The sequence below is a fragment of the Dipodomys ordii genome, unplaced genomic scaffold (genome assembly GCF_000151885.1).
Source record: "Dipodomys ordii isolate 6190 unplaced genomic scaffold, Dord_2.0 Scaffold69, whole genome shotgun sequence".
NCBI lineage: Eukaryota > Metazoa > Chordata > Mammalia > Rodentia > Heteromyidae > Dipodomys > Dipodomys ordii.
In genome coordinates this window covers 2698931-2699254 of record NW_012267285.1, presented here as the reverse complement: position 1 = coordinate 2699254, position 324 = coordinate 2698931, and the positions used below count along the sequence as shown (strand labels likewise).

Genomic DNA, 324 nt, shown 5'->3' with positions numbered 1-324 from the left:
CCCTGCCCCCCCGTCCCATCTCCCCCGTCTCCCCCGTCTCCCCCCACCTGCCCGGGCGGCGCGCGCTCTCCTGGTAGAAGCAGGGGTTGCGGGTCTCCATGTGGCTCAGGCGGGTGTAGTCGTTGGGGTACACGAAGGACAGGTGCACCTGGGGAGGAGCGGCCCGCCCTGACTCTTTCTAGAATGATCCGATCTCACCTGCTGCTGCCCAGGCTGCCACCAAGCCGTCCACCCTCCCAGGGCCACGGCCTCCCCCGGGCCACGGCCTCCCCCGGGCCACGGCCTCCCCCGGGCCACGGCCTCCCCCGGGCCACGGCCTCCCCC

General features: G+C 73.8%; 1 protein-coding gene across 1 annotated transcript in view; it reads right to left on the bottom strand.

The window, feature by feature from the left end:
- B4galnt3 (beta-1,4-N-acetyl-galactosaminyl transferase 3) overlaps window positions 1–324 on the bottom strand; it is a 17359-nt gene that overhangs the window by 8374 nt on the left and 8661 nt on the right. The window contains exon 5 of the mRNA XM_013023614.1: window positions 52–148. Within this exon, the coding sequence (XP_012879068.1) occupies window positions 52–148 (97 nt within the window). The remainder of the gene's footprint in view (window positions 1–51; window positions 149–324) is intronic.